Consider the following 27,446-nt stretch of genomic DNA (forward strand, 5'->3'; position numbering starts at 1 on the left):
GGGCGGCTTTTCCTGGTGCTTGGGAGGGCCAGTGCAGGTACTGCACCCTGAGCGCGGAGGCGGGTGGCTCAGCCCCTGCCGTGGCCCCCCAGCGCCGCCCGGAGCCATGCGCCCCACTGCCTGCAGCCTGAGCGGGGGCAGCCCCACACCTGCCGTCAGCCTCTGGGGCGGGGCCTGGCCTTAGCGCAGCCCGGGGAGTCCCTGGGGGACACTTCCCACGGGCTGGGCTGCACGGGAAGCCAACGCTGTCGCTGGGAGGCTCAGCGGCAGGCCCAGGAGACGTCCCGGGCTGGGAATTCCCGAGTGGCCGCTCGGTCTCCGCTGGCTCGGGAACCGCCTGACTGACCCTTCAGGGGAGACTCAGTGGCCACAGGCGGGGCGCACGGCTCCAGAAGAGGCGCGGCTCAGGGATTTCCGCGGCCTGGGGAGCAAGCTGGGACCTGTGTAAAGCCGGAGGTGGTGCCGCTAAGACAGAGTGCACCGGGCCTGCCCTGGGGGTGCAGGCAGGGAGCCCCTCCCCAGACAAGGCGCCCGCTGGCTGGACACGCCGGCTCACACCCCCAGGATCAGCCTCTGGAGCCGACCGGGATCATTTGCCGGCTGTCGCCATGGTGATTAGTGTGCGCTAATAATGCAACACGGGGCAGGAGGAAGAGCCGAGACGGGCTCCCGGCCGGCGCTGGGCGCGGGGGGCGGAGATGGCAAGTGGCCATGAGGAGGCAGAAGGGAGGAACGGGAGGGGCAGAGAGGGGAACAGCCCGCACCTCACCCTCACTGCCCGGCTGCCCTGCCTCGGGCACGGGGGAGGGGGAGGGGGGGAAGGGGACACGGCACCAGCACCTCAAATGGAAAGAGAAAACCAAGCAGCAAGAGGGAGGTGGACCTGCCACCCTGCCCCTCCCGGGGCCAAGCCCACACCGCCTCGGTGCCCTGCCCCTCCCGGAGCCAAGCCCACACCGCCTCGGTGCCCTGCCCCTCCCGGAGCCAAGCCCACACCGCCTCGGTGCCCTGCCCCTCCCGGGGCCAAGCCCACACCGCCTCGGTGCCCTGCCCCTCCCGGGGCCAAGCCCACACCGCCTCGGTGCCCTGCCCCTCCCAGAGCCAAGCCCACACCGCCTCGGTGCCCTGCCCCTCCCAGAGCCAAGCCCACACCGCCTCGGTGCCCTGCCCCTCCCAGAGCCAAGCCCACACCGCCTCGGTGCCCTGCCCCTCCCGGGGCCAAGCCCACACCGCCTCGGTGCCCTGCCCCTCCCAGGGCCAAGCCCACACCGCCTCGGTGCCCTGCCCCTCCCGGGGCCAAGCCCACACCGCCTCGGTGCCCTGCCCCTCCCAGAGCCAAGCCCACACCGCCTCGGTGCCCTGCCCCTCCCGGGGCCAAGCCCACACCGCCTCGGTGCCCTGCCCCTCCCGGGGCCAAGCCCACACCGCCTCGGTGCCCTGCCCCTCCCGGAGCCAAGCCCACACCGCCTCGGTGCCCTGCCCCTCCCGGGGCCAAGCCCACACCGCCTCGGTGCCCTGCCCCTCCCAGGGCCAAACCCACACCGCCTCGGTGCCCTGCCACTGCCAGAGCCAAGCCCACACCGCCTCGGTGCCCTGCCCCTCCCGGGGCCAAGCCCACACCGCCTCGGTGCCCTGCCCCTCCCGGGGCCAAGCCCACACCGTCTCGGTGCCCTGCCCCTCCCGGAGCCAAGCCCACACCGCCTCGGTGCCCTGCCCCTCCCGGGGCCAAGCCCACACCGCCTCGGTGCCCTGCCCCTCCCAGAGCCAAGCCCACACCGCCTCGGTGCCCTGCCCCTCCCGGGGCCAAGCCCACACCGCCTCGGTGCCCTGCCCCTCCCGGGGCCAAGCCCACACCGCCTCGGTGCCCTGCCCCTCCCAGGGCCAAACCCACACCGCCTCGGTGCCCTGCCCCTCCCAGGGCCAAGCCCACACCGCCTCGGTGCCCTGCCCCTCCCAGGGCCAAGCCCACACCGCCTTGGTGCCCTGCCCCTCCCAGAGCCAAGCCCACACCGCCTCGGTGCCCTGCCCCTCCCAGAGCCAAGCCCACACCGCCTCGGTGCCCTGCCCCTCCCGGGGCCAAGCCCACACCGCCTCGGTGCCCTGCCCCTCCCAGAGCCAAGCCCACACCGCCTCGGTGCCCTGCCCCTCCCGGGGCCAAGCCCACACCGCCTCGGTGCCCTGCCCCTCCCGGGGCCAAGCCCACACCGCCTCGGTGCCCTGCCCCTCCCAGGGCCAAACCCACACCGCCTCGGTGCCCTGCCACTGCCAGAGCCAAGCCCACACCGCCTCGGTGCCCTGCCCCTCCCGGGGCCAAGCCCACACCGCCTCGGTGCCCTGCCCCTCCCGGGGCCAAGCCCACACCGCCTCGGTGCCCTGCTCCTCCCAGAGCCAAGCCCACACCGCCTCGGTGCCCTGCTCCTCCCAGAGCCAAGCCCACACCGCCTCGGTGCCCTGCCCCTCCCAGAGCCAAGCCCACACCGCCTCGGTGCCCTGCCCCTCCCGGGGCCAAGCCCACACCGCCTCGGTGCCCTGCCCCTCCCGGAGCCAAGCCCACACCGCCTCGGTGCCCTGCCACTGCCAGAGCCAAGCCCACACCGCCTCGGTGCCCTGCCCCTCCCAGAGCCAAGCCCACACCGCCTCGGTGCCCTGCCCCTCCCAGAGCCAAGCCCACACCGCCTCGGTGCCCTGCCCCTCCCAGAGCCAAGCCCACACCGCCTCGGTGCCCTGCCCCTCCCGGGGCCAAGCCCACACCGCCTCGGTGCCCTGCCCCTCCCAGGGCCAAGCCCACACCGCCTCGGTGCCCTGCCCCTCCCGGGGCCAAGCCCACACCGCCTCGGTGCCCTGCCCCTCCCGGGGCCAAGCCCACACCGCCTCGGTGCCCTGCCCCTCCCGGGGCCAAGCCCACACCGCCTCGGTGCCCTGCCCCTCCCGGGGCCAAGCCCACACCGCCTCGGTGCCCTGACCCTCCCGGAGCCAAGCCCACACCGCCTCGGTGCCCTGCCCCTCCCGGGGCCAAGCTCACACCGCCTCGGTGCCCTGCCCCTCCCGGGGCCAAGCCCACACCGCCTCGGTGCCCTGCCCCTCCCGGAGCCAAGCCCACACCGCCTCGGTGCCCTGCCCCTCCCAGAGCCAAGCCCACACCGCCTCGGTGCCCTGCCCCTCCCAGGGCCAAACCCACACCGCCTCGGTGCCCTGCCCCTCCCAGAGCCAAGCCCACACCGCCTCGGTGCCCTGCCCCTCCCGGGGCCAAGCCCACACCGCCTCGGTGCCCTGCCCCTCCCGGAGCCAAGCCCACACCGCCTCGGTGCCCTGCCCCTCCCGGGGCCAAGCCCACACCGCCTCGGTGCCCTGCCCCTCCCGGGGCCAAGCCCACACCGCCTCGGTGCCCTGACCCTCCCAGAGCCAAGCCCACACCGCCTCGGTGCCCTGCCCCTCCCGGAGCCAAGCCCACACCGCCTCGGTGCCCTGCCCCTCCCGGGGCCAAGCCCACACCGCCTCGGTGCCCTGCCCCTCCCGGAGCCAAGCCCACACCGCCTCGGTGCCCTGCCCCTCCCGGGGCCAAGCCCACACCGCCTCGGTGCCCTGCCCCTCCCGGGGCCAAGCCCACACCGCCTCGGTGCCCTGCCCCTCCCGGGGCCAAGCCCACACCGCCTCGGTGCCCTGCCCCTTCCGGGGCCAAGCCCACACCGCCTCGGTGCCCTGCCCCTCCCAGAGCCAAGCCCACACCGCCTCGGTGCCCTGCCCCTCCCGGGGCCAAGCCCACACCGCCTCGGTGCCCTGCCCCTCCCGGGGCCAAGCCCACACCGCCTCGGTGCCCTGCCCCTCCCAGGGCCAAGCCCACACCGCCTCGGTGCCCTGCCCCTCCCGGGGCCAAGCCCACACCGCCTCGGTGCCCTGCCCCTCCCGGGGCCAAGCCCACACCGCCTCGGTGCCCTGCCCCTCCCAGAGCCAAGCCCACACCGCCTCGGTGCCCTGCCCCTCCCGGGGCCAAGCCCACACCGCCTCGGTGCCCTGCCCGTCCCAGAGCCAAGCCCACACCGCCTCGGTGCCCTGCCCCTCCCGGAGCCAAGCCCACACCGCCTCGGTGCCCTGCCCCTCCCGGGGCCAAGCCCACACCGCCTCGGTGCCCTGCCCCTCCCAGAGCCAAGCCCACACCGCCTCGGTGCCCTGCCCCTCCCGGGGCCAAGCCCACACCGCCTCGGTGCCCTGCCCGTCCCAGAGCCAAGCCCACACCGCCTCGGTGCCCTGCCACTGCCAGCGTCTCCCCAGGGCTCCTGCAGGCAGGTTAACATGCTGGCTCTATAGAGAAACCCAGGAGACTTACGGAGATCCCTGGCTCCAAGGAGTCCGTGTTCACGATGATGGGAGCAGGGTTGGCCTGTCAGAGAGAGACAACAGCCCGTCACACAGCTGAGCTGCGGGTCCCGGTGCGCCAGCCGCCCGCCCCCTCCCCACGCCGGGCCCAGCAGACGCGCCGGGCGAGGAAGGAAAGGGGGCCGTGTTCTCCAGCTCGCTCCCAGCACCCTCGTGGCTGGCAGGGCCCCTCCCGCCACAGCGGGCCAGGTTCTCACGGGGAGGAAACAAACCCTCCCCCAGCTCCGGAGCAGAGCGTCCTGGCCCCAGGCAGAAGGTCCTGCCGCTGCGGGGGGAGGCAGCACAGTCCGGGGGCTAAGCTCCAGGCAAGGGGCCTCAGCGGTGGTTTCCCAGCTTGCACTGCCTGGCTAGGGCGCCTGGGCCTCGGCCCCGGGTCCCCTGCAGGAGGGAGGCACGTTTCCTGACAGGGCCGGGGGCAATGCTGTCCAGGCTGAGAATGGGCGTCGGGAGGTGCCTGGGCCTGGCAGGCGGCACAGCGATGGCTGCATGGCGGAGGGGGAGCGCGAGCTGGGAGGGGAGCACGTGACAGAGCCCCACTGCCTGGGGGGTCAGGGAGCGCGAGCTGGGAGGGGAGCACGTGACAGAGCCCCACTGCCTGGGGGGTCAGGGAGCGCGAGCTGGGAGGGGAGCACGTGACAGAGCCCCACTGCCTGGGGGGTCAGGGAGCGAGAGCTGGGAGGGGAGCACGTGACAGAGCCCCACTGCCTGGGGGGTCAGGGAGCGCGAGCTGGGAGGGGAGCACGTGACAGAGCCCCACTACCTGGGGGGTCAGGGAGCGCGAGCTGGGAGGGGAGCACGTGACAGAGCCCCACTGCCTGGGGGGGTCAGGGAGCGCGAGCTGGGAGGGGAGCACGTGACAGAGCCCCACTGCCTGGGGGGTCAGGGAGCGCGAGCTGGGAGGGGAGCACGTGACAGAGCCCCACTGCCTGGGGGGTCAGGGAGCGAGAGCTGGGAGGGGAGCACGTGACAGAGCCCCACTGCCTGGGGGGGTCAGGGAGCGCGAGCTGGGAGGGGAGCACGTGACAGAGCCCCACTGCCTGGGGGGGTCAGGGAGCGCGAGCTGGGAGGGGAGCACGTGACAGAGCCCCACTGCCTGGGGGGTCAGGGAGCGCGAGCTGGGAGGGGAGCACGTGACAGAGCCCCACTGCCTGGGGGGTCAGGGAGCGAGAGCTGGGAGGGGAGCACGTGACAGAGCCCCACTGCCTGGGGGGTCAGGGAGCGCGAGCTGGGAGGGGAGCACGTGACAGAGCCCCACTACCTGGGGGGTCAGGGAGCGCGAGCTGGGAGGGGAGCACGTGACAGAGCCCCACTGCCTGGGGGGGTCAGGGAGCGCGAGTTGGGAGGGGAGCACGTGACAGAGCCCCACTGCCTGGGGGGGTCAGGGAGCGAGAGCTGGGAGGGGAGCACGTGACAGAGCCCCACTGCCTGGGGGGGTTAGGGAGCGCGAGCTGGGAGGGGAGCACGTGACAGAGCCCCACTGCCTGGGGGGTCAGGGAGCGCGAGCTGGGAGGGGAGCACGTGACAGAGCCCCACTGCCTGGGGGGTCAGGGAGCGCGAGCTGGGAGGGGAGCACGTGACAGAGCCCCACTACCTGGGGGGTCAGGGAGCGCGAGCTGGGAGGGGAGCACGTGACAGAGCCCCACTACCTGGGGGGTCAGGGAGCGCGAGCTGGGAGGGGAGCACGTGACAGAGCCCCACTGCCTGGGGGGTCAGGGAGCGCGAGCTGGGAGGGGAGCACGTGACAGAGCCCCACTGCCTGGGGGGTCAGGGAGCGCGAGCTGGGAGGGGAGCACGTGACAGAGCCCCACTACCTGGGGGGTCAGGGAGCGCGAGCTGGGAGGGGAGCACGTGACAGAGCCCCACTACCTGGGGGGTCAGGGAGCGAGAGCTGGGAGGGGAGCACGTGACAGAGCCCCACTGCCTGGGGGGTCAGGGAGCGAGAGCTGCACTGAGGGGTAGCGTCCCACCAGGCACATCCCCCCCAACACACCCGGCCGGGCCTTTCAGCCCTTCGCCCTGCTCTTTGGGTGCCGCCTGGAGCAAGTGAGGCGAGCGCCAATGGAGAAAACGGGACCCAGCCCCTGGCACGGCTGCTGATGGGGCCCCCTAGGTCCTGCTCCAGAATCGGGAGCATCAGCCTGGTGCCGATTCCACGCCCGTCCTGCTGGGGCGCGGCCCAGCCAGAGATGCGGCTGAGGGCAGAAGCGGTGCCAGCCTGAGAAGAGGGATTCTGCACCCGCCCCGCACCCAAGGCCCAGCCCGGCCTCTCCCGCCCCACGGAGTGGGCTAGAGAGACAGGCAGGAATCCCAGGACAGAGCGGCAGGCGTGTTCCGGCCCCTGCCGCTCTGGAAATCTGCGTGTCCCCTTCCCCCAGCACCAGTGCCACCTCGGCCACCACCAGGCTGCCCACGCGCCGTGACCACGGCGGAGCGAGAGGAGGGGCCAAGGCGGCTCCTTGCTCACTATTTGCCTCCCTTGAATGGCCATGGGTGGCTGTAACTGTCCACTCCAGGGTTCTGGCAGAAGGGCCGACCTGCGGAGGCAGTGCCCATGTTCCAGCCACTGACAGACCTGCCCTCCATGTGTATCTAGTGCTTTTCTGAACCCTTTAAAGACCTGGCCACACAACATCCTCTGGCAAGGAGTTCCGCAGGGCACTGCGTGTTGCCTGAAGAAATACTTTTTTGTTTTACCCCTGCTGCCTGTTAATGTCATTTGGTGCCCCTAGTTCTTGTGTTCTGGGAGCAAGTCAATAACTTTTCCTTATTCGCTTTCTGCGCACCTTAGTCTCCTCTGTTCCAAGCTGAAACGTCCCAGTCTGATTAATCTCTCCTCTTATGGCAGCCGTTCTAAACCCCGAATCATTTTGTTGCCCTTCTCTGAACCTTTTCCAATGCCAAGAGATCTGTTCTGGGATGAGGCACCCACACCTGCCCGCAGTGTCCTCGCGGAGGGCGCTCCGTGGATTTAGAGGGAGGCAATAGGATATTCTCTGTCTTATTCTCCATCCCTTTCTGCATGATTCCCAACATCCTGTTTGCTTTCTTGTCTGCTGCTGCGCTCTTCCCACACAGCTCCCGACCAGCTGTGTCCCCTGCTGTTGCTTGCTAACCCCTCCTCCTCGCTCCCCAAAACCGCGGCTCTCCCGCACGCGCCTGCGTCCTCCCCGCTCGCAAGACAGACGCTCCCCTCCACCCCAGCGAATGCACGTGTTCCAAACGGCGCATGGCCTCGGGGAAGGGGCTCTTCTACCGCCTAGAGTCTCCCTTTCACCTAAAGGACACGCGGGCAGAGCCCCACACGTAGGAGGCAAACCCCACCTGCGACGGTGAGGAACCGGCACGGCACCCGCAAGAGCCACCCGCCCCGCCCGGTGCGCCCTGCGGCCCTGCAGCCAGCGCTGGGCTGGGAGGGGAGAGACGGGAGCCCAGTCGGGGCTGAGGGTGCAGGGCCAGGAGCTAAGTGAGAGGCGGAAGCCCAGTCACCCCAGCCGTGGGACAGGCTGCAGGAGACCAGGCGCCTCCAGCTCCAAGGCAACGCAGTGGGGGAAGCCCAGTGACATTGTGCAGGAGCAAGCTGGGGCTGCACCAGTCCAGGTGTAGCATGCACACACGCACACATGTGCACGCGCACACACACACACACACAGAGGCAGGGGCTGCGCCAGTCCAGGTGTAGCATGCACACACACACACACACACCCCTGCACACGCACACACACACACACACACAGAGGCAGGGGCTGCGCCAGTCCAGGTGTAGCACGCACACACACACACACACCCCTGCACACGCACGCGCACACACACACACACACACAAGCAGGGGCTGCGCCAGTCCAGGTGTAGCATGCATGCACACACACACACACACACACACACACACATGCATATGCACACACACATCCCCCTGCACACGCACGCGCACACACACACACAAGCAGGGGCTGTGCCAGTCCAGGTGTAGCATGCATGCACACACACACGCGCACACACACAAACACACATGCATATGCACACACACACACACCCTCGCACACGCACACACACACACACAAGCAGGGGCTGCGCCAGTCCAGGTGTAGCATGCATGCACGCACACACGCGCACACACACAAACACACATGCATATGCACACACACACACACCCTCGCACGCGCACACACACACACACAAGCAGGGGCTGCGCCAGTCCAGGTGTAGCATGCACACACACACACACACACCCGCATGGGCACATGCACACACACACACACACCCGCCACAAGCAGGGGCTGCACCAGCTGGGTTGAATGAATTCACTGCTGCATTCTCATCTGTAGCACACCACAAGGGGATGCGTTCGGAGGATGGCTAGTTCTCCTTGGGCTCCAGCAAACGCCCGCTCCCGCCCACTCCTGAACAGGCGGCACACGCAGGGCAGTGTTACCCCACGGTGCCATGGCCTGGGAGCTGGGGGGCTTAGAAGCAAGCGCCGCGTCCCCCCGGCAACCGTGGCTCCAGGGAGCGTGTCTGACCCTGCTAAGCCGTGGGGTAGCGCATCCACCTGGCGCGGGTGAGGTCTGGGTGCTGCCTGCCCTGGGTCTCAGCAGCCCAGCCCGGGGAGGAAGCACCGGCCTCACAGCAGAATGGAAACCCTTCAAGCGCTGCCGCTAGCGCCCCCGGTGGCTCTGGCAGTCGCTCAGAGCTTTGCGCTGCGAGTGGCCATGGGGCAGAGCAGTGCTAAAGGACACGGCACCACTACGCACGGCCTGGCTTCCGCCAGCACGTTCGGGGCTAGGGCAGCCTTCTGCAGGCCAGGCGCTGGGAACTCCCCGAAGCGCTTCCATAACCAGCTGCGATCCCCCCGCACCCGTCCCGGCCCCGTTGCTGGGTTACCCGTCCCGGCCCCGTCGCTGGGTTACCCGTCCCGGCCCCGTCGCTGGGTTACCCGTCCCGGCCCCGTCGCTGGGTTACCCGTCCCGGCCCCGTTGCTGGGTTACCCGTCCCGGCCCCTTTGCTGGGTTACCCGTCCCGGCCCCGTTGCTGGGTTACCTGTCCCGGCCCCTTTGCTGGGTTACCCGTCCCGGCCCCGTTGCTGGGTTACCCGTCCCGGCCCCTTTGCTGGGTTACCCGTCCCGGCCCCGTCGCTGGGTTACCCGTCCCGGCCCCTTTGCTGGGTTACCCGTCACGGCCCCTTTGCTGGGTTACCCGTCCCGTCCCCGTTGCTGGGTTACCCGTCCCGGCCCCTTTGCTGGGTTACCCGTCCCGGCCCCTTTGCTGGGTTACCCGTCCCGGCCCCGTCGCTGGGTTACCCGTCCCGGCCCCGTCGCTGGGTTACCCGTCCCGGCCCCGTTGCTGGGTTACCCGTCCCGGCCCCGTTGCTGGGTTACCCGTCCCGGCCTCCCTGGCTCTTGTGCCCAGGCACCCGCGAGTGTCTCACGTCTGCCGGGAGCACAGGCCCCCGCTGGGACCAGGAGAGCAGAGATGGGAGTGGCACCGGCAGAAGTCTGGGTTGCCTCCTGCTGGAGTGTTGTGGGAGAGGTCAGATGCCAGGGGCTCTCCCTTCCCACTTGCAGGGGTCCGATCTGCATCTTGCCCGTGTGCTTGGCAAATCTGGCCAGCCCGAGAGGGGCCAACTGCCCCCGCCCGCCCAGACTCTGGCAGCACACGCAGGGCCGGGCGCACTGCTGCTGGCTGGGCAGCCAGGAGATGCTGGGGAACTGAGCTGGTAAGTAACCAGTGCCCTGGGGCAAGCAGGGCCCCCGTGGAGCAGCGCGCGCCGCACGCTCAACGGGGCCGTCAGGGCTTTGCCAGACACAGCTCTGACTCCCATTGTTGCTGTTTGCTGACCCGGCTTCCTGCCTGGGGCAGCACAGGCGGAGCAGCGTCCCGGCCGACAAAGCGCGCTGACTTGGGCAGGCGCAGACCCCGCCGATCCCGCCGCAGGCGCTCAGCAACCCGGCACAGCATGGCTGAGCACGCACCCTCTGCTGGGAGTCTGAGGTGCGGCAGAAGTCAGCGCGGGGTGGGGCGGGGATTCCTGGGACATGTGCGGTGGCAGGAGTGGGTGGGCGCAGGGCGGGGATTCCTGGGACACGTGTGGTGGCAGGAGTGGGCAGGCGCGGAGCGGGGATTCCTGGGACACGTGTGGTGGCAGGAGTGGGCAGGCGCGGAGCGGGGATTCCTGGGACACGTGTGGTGGCAGGAGTGGGCAGGCGCGGAGCGGGGATTCCTGGGACATGTGCGGTGGCAGGAGTCAGCGCAGGGTGGGGCGGGGCTTCCTGGGACACGTGCAGTGGCAGGAGTCAGTGCGGGGTGGGGCGGGGCTTCCTGGGACACGTGCGGTGGCAGGAGTCGGTGCCGGGAGGGGATTCCTGGGACATGTGCGGTGGCAGGAGTGGGCTGGCACAGAGCGGGGGTTCCTGGGACACGTGCAGTGGCAGGAGTCAGCGCAGGGTGGGGCGGGGCTTCCTGGGACACGTGCGGTGGCAGGAGTCAGTGCGGGGTGGGGCGGGGCATCCTGGGACACGTGCGGTGGCAGGAGTCAGCGCGGGGTGGGGCGGGGCTTCCTGGGACACGTGCAGTGGCAGGAGTCAGCGCAGGGTGGGGCAGGGCTTCCTGGGACACGTGCGGTGGCAGGAGTCAGTGCCGGGAGGGGATTCCTGGGACACGTGCGGTGGCAGGAGTGGGCTGGCGCGGAGCGGGGATTCCTGGGACATGTGCGGTGGCAGGAGTCAGCGCAGGGTGGGGCGGGGCTTCCTGGGACACGTGCGGTGGCAGGAGTCAGTGCGGGGTGGGGCGGGGCTTCCTGGGACACGTACGGTGGTAGGAGTCGGTGCCGGGAGGGGCTTCCTGGGACACGTGCGGTGGCAGGAGTCAGCGCGGGGTGGGGCGGGGCTTCCTGGGACACGTGCGGTGGTAGGAGTCGGTGCCGGGAGGGGCTTCCTGGGACACGTGCGGTGGCAGGAGTCAGCGCGGGGTGGGGCGGGGCTTCCTGGGACACGTGCGGTGGTAGGAGTCGGTGCCGGGAGGGGCTTCCTGGGACACGTGAGGTGGCAGGAGTCAGCGCGGGGTGGGGCGGGGCTTCCTGGGACACGTGCGGTGGCAGGAGTCAGCGCGGGGTGGGGCGGGGCTTCCTGGGACACGTGCGGTGGCAGGAGTGGGCGGGCGAGGAGCGGGGATTCCTGGGATGCTTGCGGTAGCAGGAGTTGCCAATGCTGCAGACGAGGCCCGGGTGTTTCGAACTCTGATGCCGAAGGGGCGCGTGATGTCTGCTCTCTCAGCGTTGGAGTCCCCTCCACAGGGGCGACAGCACCTAAGGGATTGTTTGTGGCACCCACGGCCACAGGACAAGCTTCCACAAAGGTGCCAGTGTTTTAACACTGGCAGCTCAAAAGGCCCTAGATCGTCAGACGCAGCCTGGGATCCGGACGGGCAGGGGCACTGGAGCGTCTGCAGGGGGACAGAAAACAGCTGCATGGAAGCCCTGGGCGGGTGGCCGGTCACCTGCAGAGAAGCCATGTCTGGTCAAACGAATTCGTTCCAGGAGTGAGCCACAAATCTGTGCCACCGCCCCCCAGCCTGCTCCACCTTGCGCAGGAGGCGCGGGGGGGGCCTGCGCTGCTCAGATCTCTCTCCAGCTGTGCGTGGGGCTCCCCTGCTCGTGGGCACCCCGTGCGGCCGAGGGCGTGTGCTCCAACTGGCTCTGGGAGAGGGGTGCCCAGACGGCCTTTCTGCTCAGCCGCCTTCTTCTCCCCCTATTTGTGTAGCTGCTGGGGGTTGGGGTGGACCAAGGCCCAGGGCCCCCAAGTAGCAGCTGCCCACTAGGGGCGTGTCCACACCGCACCGTACCTCCAAATGGCGCGTCCTAGTTGGATGCCATGTCGAGATTGCTCATTTGTGTCCACGGCGTCCGATTTCAAACCAGGCGCTATCCCCAAGCGCCAACTCCCGCAGAACGGGGTACAGGGGCGTCGGAACGACAGCTTGCGGGATTCCCCGGTGTCCCGAAATAGCGTTGCCGTGTAGACGTAGCCGAAGGGTCTGCTGTCCGCTGCTGCCTCGCTCCCTGGGCCGCTTCCCTCACCCGCCCTCCCACAGGGCTTTGAGGTCAAGTTCCCACCCCTCCCTGTCCAGGGTTCTGCAATTGCCACAGTCGACTCTACCACATCCCGTCTTCAGCCCCCGGACCCCGGCCTCAGCCAGGCCTGGAGTCCAGCTCCCACGCGGAGCTGTCCGAGGTGCTGCTGTCCTCCCAGCCAGCCCCTTGGTCTGCCTGGCTGCAGCTCCAGCTGAACACGAGTGACTACAGCAAATTGCAGAACCCTAGGCTCAGCAGCTCCTTTATACCCAGTTGTTGGGCCCTGATTGGCTGCAGCAGAAGCAGCCACTCTAGCCTGCCTGGAGGACCTATCTTCTGCTCTTTTCCCTGGGGATCTGGGGGTGCAGCAAAGCCACCAGCCTCCAGCAGGGGTTTAGTCCACCCCGTCACACTGTTGCTGAAGCTTTTCATGAAGACTTCTCCCCCACACCTGATCTGCCTGCTGCCCCACGAGCAGCTCCTTAGGGGGCCAGGAACATTCGCCGGCTCCATGCCGGGACGCTGACACTTCCGTGGTGAGCTCCGAGAGAGCCAGGAAGGTGCAGCCCACAAGTCAGAAGGCAAGACAACAGCCCCGCCAGCGCCTTCCCTTGGTGCATCTTTATGGGCAGATATTTTGGGCACATTGTTGGCCTTGAGAGGCAGAGCTAGCCCAGCGATACGTGTCCCTGGCTCTGACCCAGGACATGGCACCGTGGACCATGGTGGAGGACAAGGGGCCCGTCTAGACCCATTAGTCCCCTTCCTAGACTAAGTGAAATGCCTCCGACAGCTGCTCTGTCCATCTTACCATCCATTTATCCAATCCACATTCCCTTAACTTGCTGGCAAGAATATTGTGGGAGACCATATCAAAAGCCTTGCTAAAGTCAAGGTATATCACATCCACTGACTTCCCCACATCCACAGAGCCGGTTACTGCATCATAGAAGCTAATCAGATAGGTCAGGCACGACTTGCCCTTTGTGAATCCATGCTGACTATTCCTGATCACCTTCCCCTCTTCCAAGTGCTTCAAAATGGATTCCTTGAGGATCCCCTCCAGGATTTTCCAGGGACTGAGGTGAGGCTGGCTGGACTGTAGTTCCCTGGATCGTCCTTCTTCCCTTTTTAAAGCTGGGCCCTGCATTTGCCTTTTTCCAGTCATCCGGGATCTCTCCCGATCTCCACGACTTTTCAAAGATAATGGCCAAAGGCTCCACAATGACACTTGCCAGCTCCCTCAGCCCCCTCGGATGCACTAAATCTGGACCCTTGGATTTGTGTGTGTTTAGCTTTTCTAAGCCTGTTCTTTCTCCACCGAGGGCTGCCCACCTCGGCTATGTCTACACTGCGGTGTTTTTGCGGAAGAGGATATGCAAATGGCGTGCTCATTTGCATACCTTCTTCCGATTCTTTTTGTGGAAGGGGTTTTGCTGCTAAAAAGCCCTGTGTAGATGGGGCCATTTGTCAGAAAAAAACCCTTTTTCACAAGATTCTGCAAACCTCAATTTCTGAGGAATAAGGGATCTTGCGAAAAAGGGATTTCTCCCCCCCCCCCCCCAAATGGCCCCGTCTACATGGGGCTTTTTAGTGGCAAGACCTTCCGCAAGAAGAATCGGAAGAAGATATGCAAATGGAATGCTCATTTGCATATCCTCTTCCGCAAAAAGACCGCAGTGTAGACACAACCCTCCTCACCATACTGCGTTGCCTAGTGCAGTCGTCTGGGGGCTGCCCTCGTCTGGGAAGATAGAGGCAGCTTTTCCCACATCATCTGTCACTAGGTTACCTCCCTCCTCCAGTAGGGGCCGCACCCCCTCCCTGACCACCCTCGTATTGCTAACATGCCTGGAGAAACCGTTCTTGTTCCCCTTCACATCCCTTGCCAGCTGCAATTCCCATTGTGCTTTCGCCTTCCTGAGAACTCCCCTGCATTCTCCAGCAATAGATTCATACTCCCCCAGTCACCTGTCCAAGTTTCCGCTTCTTGTGAGCTTCCCTTTTGTGTTTAAGCTCCCCATGGTAAGCCAATCTGGTTGCCTACAATATTTGCTTTTCTTGCTGAGCACTGGGATGGTTTCTTCCTGTGCCTTCAAGAAGGCTTCTTTAAAATCCTGCCAGCTCCCCTGGACTCCTTTCCCCTTCATGTTACATCCCAGGGGATCCTGCCCATCAGTTCTCGGAGGGAGTCACAGTCTGCTCCTCCGAAGTCCAGGGTGCGTATTTGTTGCTCTCCTTTCTTTCTTTGGTCAGGGTCCTGAAATCGACCATCTGCTGCCCAGGGTGCCACCCACCTCCACTTCCCCTCCTGGTTCCTCCCTGTTAGTGAGCAGCAGGCCAAGCTGCGCCTGGCCCCGGGTCGGTTCCTTCAGCACTTGGACCAGGAAGTTATCCCCAACATTCTCCAAAAACTTCCTGGAGTGTCTGTGCTGCTGCGTCATCTGATAAACTCTCACACCAGGGCTCCTCCTTCAAAACAAACTGCGAGACAAAAGTGGGAAGAAAGACGGAGCAAGGGAGGGTGCTTGCAGGTCGTGTCCTTGCTCTCTGGCGTTTCAACTATTACATTTTCATTTCTGTTGTGCTTTGGCTTATGTCTTGCTGGAAGCATTTCTTGGGTGTTGCAAAGCAAAACAAGGCCTTGGTAACAGACCCTCATAGCCAAATGCTTGTTCACAGAGCAGTAAAACCAAAAAGGTAACCAAAAGGGTAGCCCCCTAAAAGCCCTGTCTAGTCTTCACTCCATGCAGCCTCAGCACTTTCCGTCTTCCAGGCCTGGCAGGTGTGGAAGAAACTTTTGACATTCTAACTTGAAGTTTCAGGTTGAGATGTTCGGGTTTGTTAAATGTTGCATAAACGGAGGGGTTTTACCCCTTCCATTACTGCTTTGGATTTATAACCTCAGCTCCAACGTCACAACAGTCTCCCTCAGCATCCAGCTTTCCTAACCGCCGGGTTCCATGCCACAAGCAATCGATTTCACAAAGCACTTCCCACCCACAGCTCTGGGCTCGCCCCGCAGTGAAGGGCTGGTCCCTGTCTTACAGATGGGGAAATGGCGTGATTTGTCCCAAACCAGCCGCCAGGTCACTGCAGAGCTCGATATCGAAACCAGATTCCCTTCCTCCTAGTCCCTTGTGCCTCATCCCCTCCCACACGGACCCGGCTCCTCGTTCCCTCCCACACGGACCCCGCACGGCGGCCTCTGAGCCTCGTCCCCTCCCACACGGACCCCGCACGGCGGCCTCTGAGCCTCGTCCCCTCCCACACGGACCCGGCGCCTCGTTCCCTCCCACACGGACCCCGCACGGCGGCCTCTGAGCCTCGTCCCCTCCCACACGGACCCCGCACGGCGGCCTCTGAGCCTCGTCCCCTCCCACACGGACCCGGCGCCTCGTTCCCTCCCACACGGACCCCGCACGGCGGCCTCTGAGCCTCGTCCCCTCCCACACGGACCCCACACGGCGGCCTCTGAGCCTCGTCCCCTCCCACACGGACCCGGCGCCTCGTCCCCTCCCACACAGACCCTGCGCGGCAACCCCAGCACCTCGTCCCCTCCCACACAGACCCTGCGTGGCAACCCCAGCACCTCGTCCCCTCCACACGGACCCCGCGTGGCAACCCCAGCACCTCGTCCCCTCCACACGGACCCCGCGTGGCAGCCCCAGCACCTCGTCCCCTCCACACGGACCCCGCGTGGCAGCCCCAGCACCTCGTCCCCTCCACACGGACCCCGCGTGGCAGCCCCAGCACCTCGTCCCCTCCACACGGACCCCGCGTGGCAGCCCCAGCACCTCGTCCCCTCCACACGGACCCCGCGTGGCAGCCCCAGCACCTCGTCCCCTCCACACGGACCCCGCACAGTGGCCCCAGCACCTCGTCCCCTCCACACGGACCCCGCACAGTGGCCCCAGCACCTTGTCCCCTCCACACGGACCCCGCGTGGCAGCCCCAGCACCTCGTCCCCTCCACACGGACCCCGCGTGGCAGCCCCAGCACCTCGTCCCCTCCACACGGACCCCGCGTGGCAGCCCCAGCACCTCGTCCCCTCCACACGGACCCCGCGTGGCAGCCCCAGCACCTCGTCCCCTCCACACGGACCCCGCACAGTGGCCCCAGCACCTCGTCCCCTCCACACGGACCCCGCACAGTGGCCCCAGCACCTTGTCCCCTCCACACGGACCCCGCGTGGCAGCCCCAGCACCTCGTCCCCTCCACACGGACCCCGCGTGGCAGCCCCAGCCTGAGGAGCAGGGAGGCTAGCACGCGCCGTACATGGCCACACGAAGCTCTCCGCGGTTCTCAGAGTTCACAGTCGGTTTTATGAGACTTTTGGCTGCTTCTCCTTCCCCACGTGGGGGTGCTGGCGGCCCTGCCTGCCCTTGCGCCCTCCCTGTGGGCCGTGGCGTGGGCGGGGGGAGGGCCGACCTCTCTCTTGCTTGTCCTGGCTTTAGAACCTGACAAGTGCGCTGGGCCACGCCCGCCAGCCGCCCACCGGAGTCTGGGCCTCACTCCTTTCCCAGGCGGGATCCGGCCTGGAGTCGCACTCCTGCCAGGCTGGGCTCGGTTTCCAGAGGCGCCGGACTCGGGTGGCCCAGCGGCAGGAAACGTGCATCGAATGGCGAGGCCACTGAGCAGAGGGCCCCTGCCTGGGAGATCTGGAGCGCCCCCAATTTCCAGCGCCTGGCAGGGCCCACTCCTCCGAACTGGTCCCTCAGAACGAAGCAGCAGCTCCCCGCTGTGTCCCAGAGACGCGTGAGACCCAGGAGAGGCTGGCCCGCAAGAAGGAATATTCCTGCCAGGACCAGCACTAGCCACACTCCTGTACTGGGGGCACCGCAAGGAGGGCAGGACGCCCCCATCCTCCTAGGTGAGGCTCCCTGGCACTGCGCCCACCTGCACTACCGCGGGGTGCACCCTGGGCCAGGGCCACACCCCTTTTCCTCAGGGGCATCTGCAGAGGCCTGTGGGAGAGCGGCCCCCGCCCTGGAGCTCAGGGCTCACACAAGCTGAGTTTGGGAACAGCTGCTAGCTCACCTCCCCTGCCCAGCACACACAGGGCCCTGGACACGGACAGCAGCCACCGGCTGCTCTCCAGGCTGTGAGGGTCATTGCTCTGGGCCCAAAGCACAGAGGCCACGGTGCACGTCCAGCCGTGGCACGAGATGGCCACACAGCCCGCTACTTCTCCCAGGGCACTAGAGTATTCTGCAACAGCACCGTCTCGCCCGACACCTGCCTCTGACAGGAACTGCTCCCGCCTCGGCCCCCGGGCCCCACGCCTCCCTCTCCCGCCTCGGCCCCCGGGCCCCACGCCTCCCTCTCCCGCCTCGGCCCCCGGGCCCCACGCCTCCCTCTCCCGCCTCGGCCCCCGGGCCCCACGCCTCCCTCTCCCGCCTCGGCCCCCGGGCCCCACGCCTCCCTCTCCCGCCTCGGCCCCCGGGCCCCACGCCTCCCTCTCCCGCCTCGGCCCCCGGGCCCCACGCCTCCCTCTCCCGCCTCGGCCCCCGGGCCCCACGCCTCCCTCTCCCGCCTCGGCCCTTGGGCCCGACGCCTCCCTCTCCCCCCTCGGCCCCCGGGCCCCACGCCTCCCTCTCCCGCCTCGGCCCCCGGGCCCCACGCCTCCCTCTCCCGCCTCGGCCCCCGGGCCCCACGCCTCCCTCTCCCGCCTCGGCCCCCGGGCCCCACGCCTCCCTCTCCCGCCTCGGCCCCCGGGCCCCACGCCTCCCTCTCCCGCCTCGGCCCTTGGGCCCGACGCCTCCCTCTCCCGCCTCGGCCCCCGGGCCCCACGCCTCCCTCTCCCGCCTCGGCCCCCGGGCCCCACGCCTCCCTCTCCCGCCTCGGCCCCCGGGCCCCACGCCTCCCTCTCCCGCCTCGGCCCCCGGGCCCCACGCCTCCCTCTCCCGCCTCGGCCCCCAGGCCCCACGCCTCCCTCTCCCGCCTCGGCCCCCGGGCCCCACGCCTCCCTCTCCCGCCTCGGCCTCTGGGCCTGACGCCTCCCTCTCCCGCCTCGGCCCCCGGGCCCCACGCCTCCCTCTCCCGCCTCGGCCCCCGGGCCCCACGCCTCCCTCTCCCGCCTTGGCCCTTGGGCCCCTTGCTCCCCACCTCCTGCTCCTGGATAGTGGTTCCAGGACTGGTTCTCCTGGAAAGCTGGTCCCTTCCTTCCCCCTCTCAGCTCCCTGTGCGGTCCCAGGGCCTTGCCTCCCCATCCCCTCTGCACCTCACTCTGGGGGGACCTGGCTACTCCCGTGGTTTCACCTCCCATCTGGGTGTCAATGGGCCTCAAGCATGGCCTCACTCTGTCCTGGCCTCGCACTCCGGCACCTCGAGGAGCCTCTGCCACCCCAAGAACGGGCCAGGACTGACCAGGTGGCCAAGTGTCACCAAAGTCACTGGAGCGTGGCCAATGTGCAGAGCGCGGCGCGGGGGGAAGAAGGGAAGGGGGGCAAGGGCAAGGGTGGGAGAGGAGCCTGCGACCTGGCCACACCAAACCGGCAGGCAATTTCCCCGACGGCGAGAACGCGGAGAGGCCATTGAGCCGGCCCCCACCCCGCGGCTGGAGGGAGCGCGGGTGGGCTGTCGGATGCCTCACAGGAGGGGTTACGAAAAGCAGGCTTGCAAGGGACTGACGGGAGCGCAGAGAGAGGAAAAGGAGGAGACTCTCCGTGCTCTCCAGGGAGCGGCAGCAGGGTGCGGGCCGACGGCGGGTAGGGCGGCCGTGCAGGGAGGAGGAGCTGCCTGGGCAGCGGGAGGAAGGGGAGTGGTTTCTGGCCAGGAGGCATGAGCCCAGGTGCGAGATGGATGCACAGCGCCGGCGAGGGGTGCCAGAGAGAGGCTGTAGCGAGAGAGAAGGGCCCGCCGGAGGGTGGGGAAGAGGGGCAGGCTGGCCAGTGACACAGGCCTGGGGAGTGGCAGAGAGTGGACAGCGGGGGACATACCAGGAACAGAAACTCTCCCTTTGCCCCGACACGGGGGGAGGCTCAGGGCAGGTTCTGCTATTGGTTTAGCTACGTCTAACCCCTAAAAGCAGCCTTCTCGGCTTTGCACTCCAGTACAGCGCAGTCCTGCGGTGGGCAGCGAGGCGGGCCGCTGCCGGAGAAGGGCCTGCCATGTGCAGTCCCCATCCCGAGGGGCAGCCGGCAGGCCACTGTGCCCCGGGGACCCGGCGGCTCCCGTGCCGTGTTTCTGGCCTGTAGTCTCCCCTTCCTTTGTGGGGCTGGGCCTGGCCAGGATTTCACGCTTCCACAGGGGCCTCTCCACACACAGGAATGGAGACTGGGAGCAACGTTTGCCCCTTTCCTGCTTCGGCTTCTCCCTCCTCTCTCCCCGAAACGCCGAGAACTCCCTCCTCCCCCATCTTCAAGTGCAAAGATTTCGCTAATTTCTTCCATGAATAGACTATAAGTAGCCATAGCAACATCAGCCTGCCAACCTTACCACCTCCTGGATCTCCGCGTCCCCACCGCCTCCCTCATGCGCCAGCCCTTCCACCTGCCTGGCCCCGTCCCTTCCCTTCCCAGCAGGGGCACCTGCCTGTGGCTTCCCGCCCACCCCGCCCAGGGCAGGTCCTACCCACAGCACGCCCGCCAGCACTGTGCACCGCTCGCTAGCCCGGAGCCTGATGCCCCACAGCCCCACGGCCAGCTCAGGAATTCGCCCTCCCAGAGACTGGCCACATCCGACCCCCTTTCCCGCAGGCCGCCCACGGGAGCAGCCCCGCCCTCAGCAGCGCTGGCTTCCCCCTCGTCTCCTCGTGTGGCTGAGCCGCAGGGTCCCGTGACCTCGACCCCTTCTCCTCCCAAACGCCAGGCACTCTGCGGCCACAGCCCACAGCCCGTCGCTGCTGCTCGACCAGCCCCGGTGCCGGGGGCCCCAGGGCGCCGTGTCAGCCACCACAGCGCAAGCGCTACTCCCAGGCACCCTGCCGCCGGGCCAGAAGCACCACGGCAACTCGCCCGCCTGGAGGGAGAAACGCAACCAATCCCACGGTCGCCATTCGGCTGACAGCCCCACCCAGCCCACCCCGGCTGCCCAGCCCTTTCCTGCCCTGCCCTGCCCAGGCACAACGTCCCGTTCCCGCACACTGCTGGGCTCCTGCGGGCGCCTCTCCAGAAAGGGCCAGCCGCGAGAAAACACCCCAGCATCTCCCGCTTCTTCAGCAGGGCCACGGGCCCACCGGTGCCCGAGTCACCCCACCCTCCGCCTCCTGGCGCGAGCCCCTGGCTGCTCCAGGAACGCCACGCTGCCGGCAGGAGCACCTCTCCCGTGGCAGGGCCCCCCAAACATCTCCAGAGCCACGCGACTCCCAGGGCGCCAGGCCGGGTGCCGTCACTCAGCGGCGGGTGCTGCACCCAAGCTCAGGCAGCCTCAGGCTATTTTTAGCAGGCTGGTTAGTGACCTGCAAGGCTGCAGCGTGAGGGACAGGACGGCTGCCCCCTGTAAGTGCTGCACGTGCGCAAGGTCTCGCTGCGCCGCTGGACATTCCTCGTGTCCCAGAAACACGCGGGCGCCTTGGACGGACGGCCCCGCCGGAGCGCTGGCCTCTCGCCGCTGGACATTCCTCGTGTCCCAGAAACACGCGGGTGCCTCGGACGGACGGCCCCGCCGGAGCGCTGGCCTCTCGCCGCTGGACATTCCTCGTGTCCCAGAAACACGCGGGTGCCTCGGACGGACGGCCCCGCCGGAGCGCTGGCCTCTCGCCGCTGGACAGGCCCCTTCGGCGGGGGGCTGTGTGGGGCGCAAAAGGTTCTGGCTCCTGCCTGATCTGCGGGGGCCAGGCCTGGCTTGTGGAAGCAGCGACGCTGGTATCCATGGGCAAGGGGCGGCCACAGCAGGGGCTTCAGGACGTGGGCCTGGGCACTGGAAATGCGGCTCTCCCCTGGGAAGCCTGGAGCAGGAGGAAGGGGAGGGGAGGGGAGGGGAGGGGAGGGGCTCAGGGATGCTGCCCTAGGCAGTAGTGCTGCGCTCTGCCTCCCGTTCCTCAGCACGGATTCCTGCGCCCACCACATGCGGGCAGCCAGGGAAAGCGCAGCCAGTACGGGAGAGCGAGGGAACGTGGCGGGGGGAGGCGCGAGGGGAGGGACGGGGATGGAAAGGGCCGGGACGAGAGGCAGGAGAGGGGCCCTGATGCCCTCCCTGGCATCGGGCTCGGTGCTGGCGCTGCTAAGCCAGTGGGGCGGGCCGGGCGGGGGAGGGCGATTCCACGGTGCGCTTTTGTGCAAGGCAGCCTGTGTGGGCACAGAATGCGTCTGCCTTTGTAGTGGGGCGCACAGGACATGTGTTCGCAGGAGGCAAATGAGCATGGAGCATATGGGAGTGAATGCTGCAGGCACGACCACCTCTTGCGTGGCACAGGCGCTGCATGCCCGCAAGCCTCTCGGCAGCCGTCGTGTGCACACGTGCCTGCCCGCGTGTGCGGCACAGAGCAGGTTGCAACGGAGGAGGAGAGAGGCAAAGCCGGTGGGGCCCTCTTCCCCCAGCGCAGGCCTCCAGCCCCTCTCCCTCCTCCGGCTCTGTCTGCACATTGCTGTGGGAGTGGCCCAGGACGGGGCGGCCCCGTGCCCAGCTCGGCCCCTACGGAACGAGCCGCTTTGGCATGTGCAGCCCCATCCAACTCCCACTGGCTCTCAGAGCCAGCCCCCTTGGCTGTGGGGCTGGCCGCACTGCCTCGGTCCCTCTGCCTGGCCACACAACGCGGCTTCCCCAGGCCCGCAGAGCCCCACGGGAACGCTGCTCGGTGCAGACCTTTGCTCCCCCCAGGGAGCAGCTCTGCCGTCTCTGGGGCGGCCCGTGTACACGCCACGCGAGGCACTTGCCACCCGGCCCAGCGGGCAGAGAGCTCTGCCTTGTCCCCGCTCGCCGGGGGAGCCTAGCAAAGCCGATCGCTAACGCGCAGCAGCACAAAGACATGGATTCCGGTGCCACCCCTGCAACACAGGCCAGCCTGCTCTGAAACAGGGCCCAGCTCCGCTCCCGGCCGGCCAGCGCGTGCAGTCACCCCACAGGGCCCTGGGCCATCCCCTCCGCCAGGGCCGGGGGAGGGGACGGAAGCGAGAACAGGCGCCGGCTGCTTTGACAGCCCCGTGCCTGCCTGCTCCCTGGAGTGCTATGCGCTGGATGGGGCTACCGCACAGAAGGGCTGCAGCCAGCAGGAAAGCTCCTGCCAGGTTTGGCTGAGGAGACAGACAGACAGACACCATCTGCCCAGGCGGCGGTTTGGGTCTGGGGCCCTCTCCTCTTCTGCCACAGGCCGGGACCCAGCCCGTCACCAAGGAGCCAGAGCGCAGAGCCGGGTCTGGAGGGGCTCCCGGATCCCTGCTGCCCGGTCCCGTAGCCCTTCCCATGGCCATTGGGAGAATCACTGAGAAGCCCCTCGGGCCGGAGGCTGCGGCGGGAGACGCGCCAGACAGAGGTGAATGTGCCTGACGCTGAGCAAGGTAAATTGTTTCTCAGCCTGGGTCCAGCCTCCATTTTACAGCTTTGCAAGCAGGCTCCATCCATTTTCTGAGCAGATGATGGGTTCAAGCGAGAGGGGTCTCTGCGCAGCGACGCCGGCAGAGGCAGCCTGGCAATCGCTCCTGAGGGAGCCGGGGACGAGGGGGAGAGCGAAATGGGGCAGAAGCGCCCGCGTGCCAGCCCCGCGCCGCTTACATAACGACCGGTGGGGATGGGGAACAGGCCCCCTCGCCCAACAGGAAGCCAGTCTGGAGAGGGCCGCGCCGAGGGCCCCGAGGACAGGCTGCCAGCGCCACTGGCTCCGGCGCCACGCCGACGGCAGGCATGCCTCAGCGGCGAAGGCCCGGGGCAGGAGAAGAAAGCACAGCCTGGAAAGGCCTGGCCTGCCCAGCCAAGCCGAGAGCCAGGCAGGGCCAGAGTGTGCTACGCTCCAGCTCCTTACGCCCCCACGCGCCTCGCTTGCACCCGGTGCGTAAGCCAGAGCTCCGGCCGGCCCCCGGCCCCGGGGGCAGACCCAACGCGCGGGATCCCGAGCCCCCCGCGCCAGCCGGTGCCCGTACCTGTTCATACCAGTCGCGGTTGGAACACGTGCACTCCGGCCACCAGCTCGTGCTGTTCCCGTTCACCTTGGGGGTGCTCTTCCCCTGGCCCTGCTTCAGGGGGGCAGGCACGTTGTCCCGGGAGGTGGGGATCAGCTTGCTCTTGCTCCTGGTGGTGGGGGTGGCTCCCCCCTGGGAGGGCAGGGTCTGCGAGCCATAGCCGCCGTAGCCATACTGCTCGTGCTGCCACTCTCCGTAGGACGGCGGCTCCATGCGCCGCAGGGCCGCCATGCGGGTCACTTCGTAGCACTCCGGGCACTTACAGCAGTGATGGTGCTTGTGCATGCTGCCTCGCGAGGAGACGCAGCCCCGAACAAAAGGAAAGGCAGGGCCCCCCCGAGCAGCAAACGCGGCCGCCTCCTCTCCCTCCGCGCTCCCTCCCCCTCGGGGAGCCGGGGATCGCAGCTCTACTGGCTCCCCAGGGGAGCGCCCACAGGCAAGCCGGCTCCGCTGCTCTGCATTGCCGGCCACGCAGGTGCGCGCATGGCAGCCCCCCTCAGGCCCGGTGCTGGCGTGGGGGGCTCCGGGCAAGCCGCTCCCCGCTGTGCCTCATGGATCTGCCGGGCTGCCTTGCCGGCGAGGACCTCTGGCCCCTGGCCCGGGTGCAGTCAGGCCCGCTCCGTGGGCGGCGGGGGTGGGGAGAAGGCGGCTGGCTTCACCTGCAGGGCTCGGCTGACGGAGTCTGCTCTTTCTGGTCCCTGGCGAGAAGGGAGAAGGCAAGAGCATCTCTCTCCAGCCTCCCTTCTCCCGGTGCTCAGCCAATCACAGCGCAGGGCAGCAGCAGCAGCGGCAGGGAGAATGTTAAACAGCAGGCCCTTAAAGTCACAGCTGCCTCTTTCCTGCCAATCACAGGGCTGGGGAATCAGGGGCCAAAACCCGTCCCCCCCGCACACCCATCCCCAGAGCCACCGGGTGATGGAGCCGGCCGAGGGCTGGGCCAGTCCCACTGGAAAGCACAGCAGAGAGTCGCCGGCGCGGGGACGCCCACGCGCTCACCTGTCAAACTGCAGATACAGCGACCACCGGGAAGGGGCCTCGCGCCTGGGAAGCGCTGGGCTCCGAAGCTGCAGGAATTACCCACTGCCCCTGGGCAGCGCTGCACCGCAAGGCCAGAATCCAGTTACACAAACTCCGGAGGCCTCGACCCCCACCAGGACCTGGCGCCCTGCACCCACGTGCTGCAGCGCCCAGGCACGGCGGAGGGGCGCTCACACGGGAGGGCGACCGTTAAGCCCGTGTCCTCTGCCGGTAGCGGGCCACGCGTGAGCCGGGAGGACACGTGTCCGCGGGCAGGCTCGCCGCCGGGTCACAGGCAGCACCTGCAGCTGCTGGACTAGCTTCCAAAGCCAGGCCACTCTTGCAGGCAGCCTCCTACCCCATGGCTGCGGCTCTAAGCCCAGCACACAAACGTCCTGGCCACGCCGGCCTCAGGCCCCACCCAGACTGGCCCCAGAACCTCACCCCCACTGCAGCCCTGTGTCGCTCCGAGCCGGCTCCGCTGCTCTGGACGGCTGGCCACGCAGGTGTGAGCATGGCACCCCGCCCGGGGCTGGCCTGGGGTCCCTGCTCGCCCCTACAGCCGCCCAGCACGCCCCGCCAGCTGCCCCGCTCGCCCCTACAGCTGCCCCGCAAGCCACCCCGCGTGCCCCTAAAGCTGCCCCGCTCGCCCCTACAGCCGCCCCGCTCGCCCCAACAGCTGCCCCGCCAGCCACCCCGCGTGCCCCTAAAGCTGCCCCGCCCGCCCCTACAGCCGCCCCGCCCGCCCCTACAGCCGCCCCGCCAGCCGCCCCGCTCGCCCCACCAGCTGCCCCGCCAGCCACCCCGCGTGCCCCTACAGCCGCCCCGCTCGCCCCTACAGCCGCCCCTAAAGCCGCCCCGCTCGCCCTACAGCCGCCCCGCTCGCCCCTACAGCCGCCCCGCCAGCCGCCCCACTCGCCCCACCAGCCGCCCCGCCCACCCCTACAGCCGCCCCGCTCGCCCCTACAGCCGCCCCGCCCACTCCTACAGCCGCCACGCTGCTCCAGGACACACACCCCCCCGGGCCAAGCCCACTCGCCCCCTGCAGCCTCCCCACTGCTCCAGCCCACACGCAGCCCCAGGCCAGCACTGCCCGCCCCTGCAGCTGCCCCGCTTGCCCCCTGCAGCTGCCCTACTGTTCCAGCCCTCCCTCCCCGGCCCCGCTCGCCCCCTGCAGCGCCCCCTGCAGGCCAGCCTTCCTCCCGCCCCCGCAGTCACCCCACTGCTCCTGCTGGCTTCACTGGCAGAGGAACCGGAGTCCCTGCCGCCCCAGTGGCGGATTCACCGCGGTGGGCGCTGCACAGCTCCCTGCCACTGACCCAGGGTATCAGCTCTGCCGTGGCCGGCTGGGGCAGGGGGGCTCTGACCTGCACGGCCACTCGACCCGTCTTGTGCAGACCACACACAAGCCCCCTGGCCCTGCTGCGGGCCTGGAGCGAGACTGCTGCCTGGCCTTACGACAGGAGCGAGCCCGGCCCTGGCTGCCCAGAAGGCGGGGGCTGCCCGCGGAGCGTCCGGGGGCGCTGGCGACGAGGAGCCGACGTGCCGCTGTACCCAGCCCCAGGCCTGCGAGCGGAAGGCCGGGATCCTGTACTGAACAGCTCCCCTCGGCCTCCCGCCCAATGTCAACTGCCCAGTCAAACGGCCACGTTTTCTGGCCGCCAGCGCCACAGGCACCCCGTGGCTCCCACAGCCAGGCTGAATTTTCCCTTCTCCTCCTCAGCAGCTGGCGGTTCTCCCGCACGGACCCTGCCTGCGGCGCACCGGGCGAGGACGTGGGAAGGACTTGGAACGCTCGTCTCTTAGCCAACAGCCTTCGGTCCCACCAAAGACCCCCCCCCCCCCGTCTCCCAGAACTTAGGAACCCATCCTGCCGGCGAGAGACAAGCGAGCGGAGTCTGGCTCCCTCTCCTGTGCCGGCCCTGGCGCTGTGGGGCCGCCGGGACGCAAGGACGAGGGAGCCCTGAGTTCTCTCGCTATCGCCAGGCGCATCTCCGCTCCCCACGTCCGCGGGCACGACGCGCCAGCCTGGCCCTGGGCAATATCTTCACCAATGGCCCAGAGAATGGCGTGGCCACCAAGGACGCCACGTGGGAGGGGCTGCAAGAACGGTAGAGGGCAGGCCTGGGCTTCCAGCTCGGAGGGACGAAAGCCAAGCAAAGCACACGCGCCGCTCTGCGGTGGGCCACGGCCGGCTCAGTGCCAAGACCCCGGAGCGCTGCAGCTGCAGGGAAGGAGAACCCCGCCCTGTGGAGGAAGGGGTGGGCCTGGCCCCGCTGGGCTTCGGGTCCCATGCCGGGCACGGCGCCGGGAAAGGTGTGGCCGCACAGAGTCCAGGGAAGAGCTACAGAGATGATACGAGGTTAAAGGGAAAACCAGTTTCCAGTTCTCAAGAGAGCGGGGGCCAAATGTTCCCCATGGCCTCTGAGAGCCGGAGAAGGGGGGACAGGTCCGGTCTGCAGCCGGGGAAACGCCAGTTACTGTCGGGCCTGCAGGGCAGATACGCTCTGGAACAGGTCTCCACGGGAGCCCGAACAAGCCCTGTCGGGTCAGGCCTTGGCTGGGGGCTGGACTTGGTGACTTCTCAGGGTCACTGCTGCGGCCCGTGTTTCACGTTGTTCGCCACGGGGCCCGCGCTTGCCTGGGCGCGCTGCACGCGAGACCTGCGCGTTAAGCACCCAGTGACCAGTGATACACAAGGCACCCGCGCCACAGCAGTCCCTGGCCCACAGAGGCGGGCTGATCAAGGCATTACAGGGTGGTCAGCACTCCTGACTTTTGCACCAGTCTTGTGATCATTTGGGGTTTTTCTGCAATCCCAGCCCCCGGCCTCAGCCTGCAGGAAAATCTCCATTTCATGACAGAAAAGGGACGTTTCCAGCCTCGGGGCAGAGAAAAGCTGGAAAACGCGGCCCAAGCGCAGCTCACGGCTCAAA

At 68.1% G+C, this 27,446-nt stretch overlaps 1 protein-coding gene across 1 annotated transcript in view; it reads right to left on the bottom strand.

Moving 5' to 3' along the window:
* Nucleotides 1-27,446, bottom strand: part of DLG3 (discs large MAGUK scaffold protein 3) — a 169,711-nt gene that overhangs the window by 91,171 nt on the left and 51,094 nt on the right. Inside the window, 1 exon segment of the mRNA XM_075917662.1 lies at nt 4,325-4,378. Coding sequence (XP_075773777.1) covers nt 4,325-4,378 — 54 coding nt within the window.

This window comes from Pelodiscus sinensis, unplaced genomic scaffold (assembly GCF_049634645.1).
Source record: "Pelodiscus sinensis isolate JC-2024 unplaced genomic scaffold, ASM4963464v1 ctg71, whole genome shotgun sequence".
NCBI classification, from domain to species: domain Eukaryota; kingdom Metazoa; phylum Chordata; order Testudines; family Trionychidae; genus Pelodiscus; species Pelodiscus sinensis.